Source organism: Rutilus rutilus, assembly GCF_951802725.1.
Source record: "Rutilus rutilus genome assembly, chromosome: 11".
Lineage (NCBI taxonomy): Eukaryota > Metazoa > Chordata > Actinopteri > Cypriniformes > Leuciscidae > Rutilus > Rutilus rutilus.
The window spans coordinates 32406304-32410132 of record NC_140216.1 but is presented as its reverse complement, the minus strand read 5'-3'; the positions used below and the strand labels follow the sequence as shown (position 1 = coordinate 32410132).

At 38.3% G+C, this 3829-nt stretch overlaps 1 protein-coding gene across 1 annotated transcript; it reads right to left on the bottom strand.

Annotated features, from left to right (window-relative positions):
• Positions 1 to 411: 411 nt before the first annotated feature.
• On the bottom strand, positions 412 to 3580 carry LOC311299699 (tapasin-like). Its single transcript, XM_084423483.1, has 8 exons — positions 3410 to 3580; positions 3125 to 3319; positions 2495 to 2743; positions 1777 to 2136; positions 1369 to 1692; positions 1003 to 1104; positions 785 to 813; positions 412 to 667 (listed from the first exon to the last, which is right to left on the bottom strand). The coding sequence occupies exons 1-8, from the start codon at positions 3468 to 3470 to the stop codon at positions 656 to 658; spliced, it is 1332 nt and encodes a 443-aa protein (XP_084279609.1). The 5' UTR covers positions 3471 to 3580; the 3' UTR covers positions 412 to 655.
• Between the last annotated feature and the right edge of the window lie 249 nt (positions 3581 to 3829).

Genomic DNA, 3829 nt, shown 5'->3' with positions numbered 1-3829 from the left:
AACACTAGTTATATTTTCACAGCCTTCTTTGATCATATTTACCAAGAGTGCCAATAATTCTGACCACTGCTGTATATATTAGAACCCTGAAGATTTTTTTTTTTTTTTTTTGAGTTTGTTAGAGAAAATACAATTCAAATCTTACAAGAAATGCAGCAAGAGTGTGTTTAGTTTGAGAAACACTGTTTGTTAGTTTTTACTTTGTCAGATAAATTAATAAAACATGAGTTTGGCATGAGTGTGAGATCAGATGTGAGGATCAGAACAGTCCCTTCACACTTATCAGGGAATTTAAAGCACTACTAGTACATCTCTAGACAATTGAGTTTATGTGATTCATAAATCTCTGTTCATGAAAAAAGCTCAAAGCTCAGACTCACAAAACTAAAAAATGGCAACAGTCCTGCAGTATTTAAAATACAATCAATTTACATTTTTTATTTATTTATTATTATTTCCAGAATCTGTACAACCATCATTCAAACTTTTTAATATAAAAATACTTGCAGAGAGTAACCAACCCAAACACAAATACAGCAATCTGAAATTCTTAAGCAAAGACTGAAACACAATATAAAACTATTCTGAAAGGATTATTTACAAGAGCAGTTTCTCTGCACACTATTCAGCTTCAAAATCCCCTTCAGGTCCAGCTTTACTTCTCCTTCTACACAACAGACAGAAATAAGCAGACAGACAGTTATACAGGAGAACTAAAGACAGCATCGATGCATTTTAAAAATGAAATTTGAGAGTGTGATTTAGCAAAAAATATGTTATTTACCTTATTCTCTAATTCAGTGTCACTGGAGTCTAAATGAAAACAAAAATATACATGCTTGGATATTTAATATATTCCAGGTCATTTCATATTACAAACACAATTCTAGTCTATATACTGCAATACGATCATTATTTTTTTCAATGGATCAGGTCATTTTATCGTCAGTTCACTTGTAAATATCTCTTCTGTGTTGCAGTGATGTTAGAAAACCGACTCACCAGAAGAGCTGAACGTCCAGTAGAGAAACTTGATCATGCCGTAAAGCAGCAGAGCAACAGCGACCATCGCCATAGAGTCTTCAATAGAAGGAGCGCTGACACCTGATATCAACACAATATCAAATCAAGAGTTGCAGAACATTCTGACTGACATAAATATTCTTTTGGAAATTAAAATATGATGAATCAGACTGTCATAAAGACTGTCACTTGTCGCCGCCTACTAGAGTATCCTGCAGAAATAATCACTGGAAATCCCCACCATTGGAATATAGACAATTGAAGTGGACGTGAAATGATTCAGGTTTAATGATTGATCATAAACACTGTCTGAAAATGATGTCAGTCTAGGACAGTATCACTCACCAATCACACTGAGTGTAGCAGTAGCTCGCCGTGTTCCTCCAGCGTGTTTGGCTACACAGGTGATGTCGCCACCACGACCCAGCCTCATCTTACCCGAGTCCAGCTCCAGACGACTGCTCTGACTGAAGGTGCCGTCAGACGCCTGTCTGTGACCCGTTACACCACCCTGACCCAGAGAGCGGGACTTCCCATCAGCCCCGGTGAACTCCCAGCCCAGATCCAGAGTGTGAGGAGCAAAACCAGACGCTTCACACTGGATCAGCAGCAGCTGCCCAGGAACCAGCAGAGGAAGAGGAGAAGGGTAGATGGACAAAGATGGAGGCTCTGGAAAGAAACAAGGAAGTGATGGTTACTATTACATATGTATAACATAATATTCATAATAATCTATGCAAATCTGACTCTCACCAACTATCTCTAGGTCCACGGCTACCTGAGCCAGCAGATGTGGAAGATACACTGTGCAGATGTAAGTTCCTGAGTGTCTCACTTGAGATTCTTCCAGAATCAGAGATGCATTTCCTGTTTCATAGAGGCCTGTGATGTCAATCTCGGCTCCGGTCTCTGATGTCTCTGCAAACCGATCGTTCTTGCCATCGTAAGCGAGAACCAGCCGTCCTTCACCCCGAAACTGATAACGCCACTCGACAGAGAATCCAGAGCCGTGAACTGGAGAAGACGGGTCGACCCAGAACCCACAGTCCAACAGAACCGGTTCTCCCAGTCTAGAGCGGACCAGAGCAGTTTTACTGGAGACGCTGAGAATGACTTTAGGAAAGAGAGGAAAATAGGATGCATAGTGAGCAAAGAAAGTGTTTAACCATCATTAGAACAGAAAGGTTAAAAAGAATTTAGGTCTTATTTAATTAATTAAAATATAAGATACATGAACTGCAAAAATCAAATTGGAACACAAATAATTTAAAAAATGAAAATGCAAATAAAAATTAAAATATCATACTATGTAGAACTATGCTAAAAATTCTTAATATATAATAATATAATATGCATCATTATTATGTATTATGCAAATATATGTAATTATGTATATATTACTATGTTACTGTTTGTAATGTATGTAATATTATTTTCTTCTGCCAATATATGAGAAATTTGGGTTCTTTACCGTTTGGCTCTTTAGAAGCTGAAGGCGCTCGCATGATATTGGACAACGTCAGCTGATCATCAAGCCCTTGTGCCGCCACTGAGAACCAATCAGCTTGCAGGTAGACTGGACTTTGGGCGGAGTCAGTAAGAGCTGATGCCCATCTGACCATGGAGGCGTGAGGCATGAAAGGGTTAATCTCACACTTTGGTTTGTTCACAGAGCCTTTGGGTGGGTTCAGGGCGGCACTACAGAACGTGCCAGCTGGATCTGAAGGAGAACAGTGCATTGAAGTTTAGTTATCATCTAATTGTTATTTTGCACTCTATAACACGTGACATTACACTATATATATGACATCTGTGGCTGTTGGATCTGGTCGGTGTAGAAAAGTGATTTAAATAATTTAAATACAGTAGCCTACATAGGACTATATATTGTTGAACAACATAGACTATATTATAGGCTACTACTGTATCAAAAACATTACAGTATTTATTTAAATTAGTATCAAGTGATCACAACATTACGTAAATCTTCTTTGACTTGAGAATGGACTTTTTGACATCTTATAGATAGGCAAATTACAGATTATATAGTCCAGAAATCAACACTAAGGTCTTTAAAAGAACATGCTGCATTGACACTGACCAGTCACATAGTAAACTCTGGACGGGCTGATGTCTGCAGGAGGATGAAGATCAGACATGATCTCTTCACTGTAATCTTCAGTTCTGATGAACATTAGAGATTTCTCTTGACTCATTGGCACTGAGAAACCTCCTCCATGACCGGGTTTCTCCTGGACAAACCAGCACTCCAGAACCGGACATCCAGAACTGGACACTGCAAGATATGATAAATTATTCTTAATTATGTTTAATGATCCCACATTATTAAATGTAGTTTTGAGTACCAAAATGCAGCAAAACTTACCACCAAAAAACGATGCAAATGCGATAATAGATATCTTATATATGCTCGAAATATAAGACATCGTTGCTCTTTATGTTAAAATGATAACTCTGTGCTTACAACTGCGTCTAGGCGTGTTTAAGATCTGTCGGTTTTCCCCTCACAACATCCGTGCACTTGAGGTTTCACTTTCAATGCGCATACGCATTCATGTCTATGTTGTTTTGCGCCACTGCATATTACAGGATATTTGTTCCAATCGAAAATATAGTAGTCCGTGGTCGCTTTTGATGTGAATATATTTTTGACCACTTAGAATATACACTAAAACCACTAAAAATATTTCTCGACAACGTTCATTTTAGCCTTTCTACGATATGATTAGTGTGTCCACTAGGTGGCGGTCCAAGCCAACAATAGTCTTCCAAAATCGCCCAAAAG

Bases quoted from the DNA above. Each gene is read 5' to 3' on its own strand.
- LOC311299699 (XM_084423483.1), bottom strand. From the start codon at position 3,470: ATGTCTTATATTTCGAGCATATATAAGATATCTATTATCGCATTTGCA. The intron at 1,693-1,776 runs GTGAGAGTCAGA...GTTTCTTTCCAG, and splicing joins CGTGGACCTAGAGATAGTTG to AGCCTCCATCTTTGTCCATC. The intron at 1,105-1,368 runs GTGAGTGATACT...TGTTGATATCAG, and splicing joins TGCTACACTCAGTGTGATTG to GTGTCAGCGCTCCTTCTATT.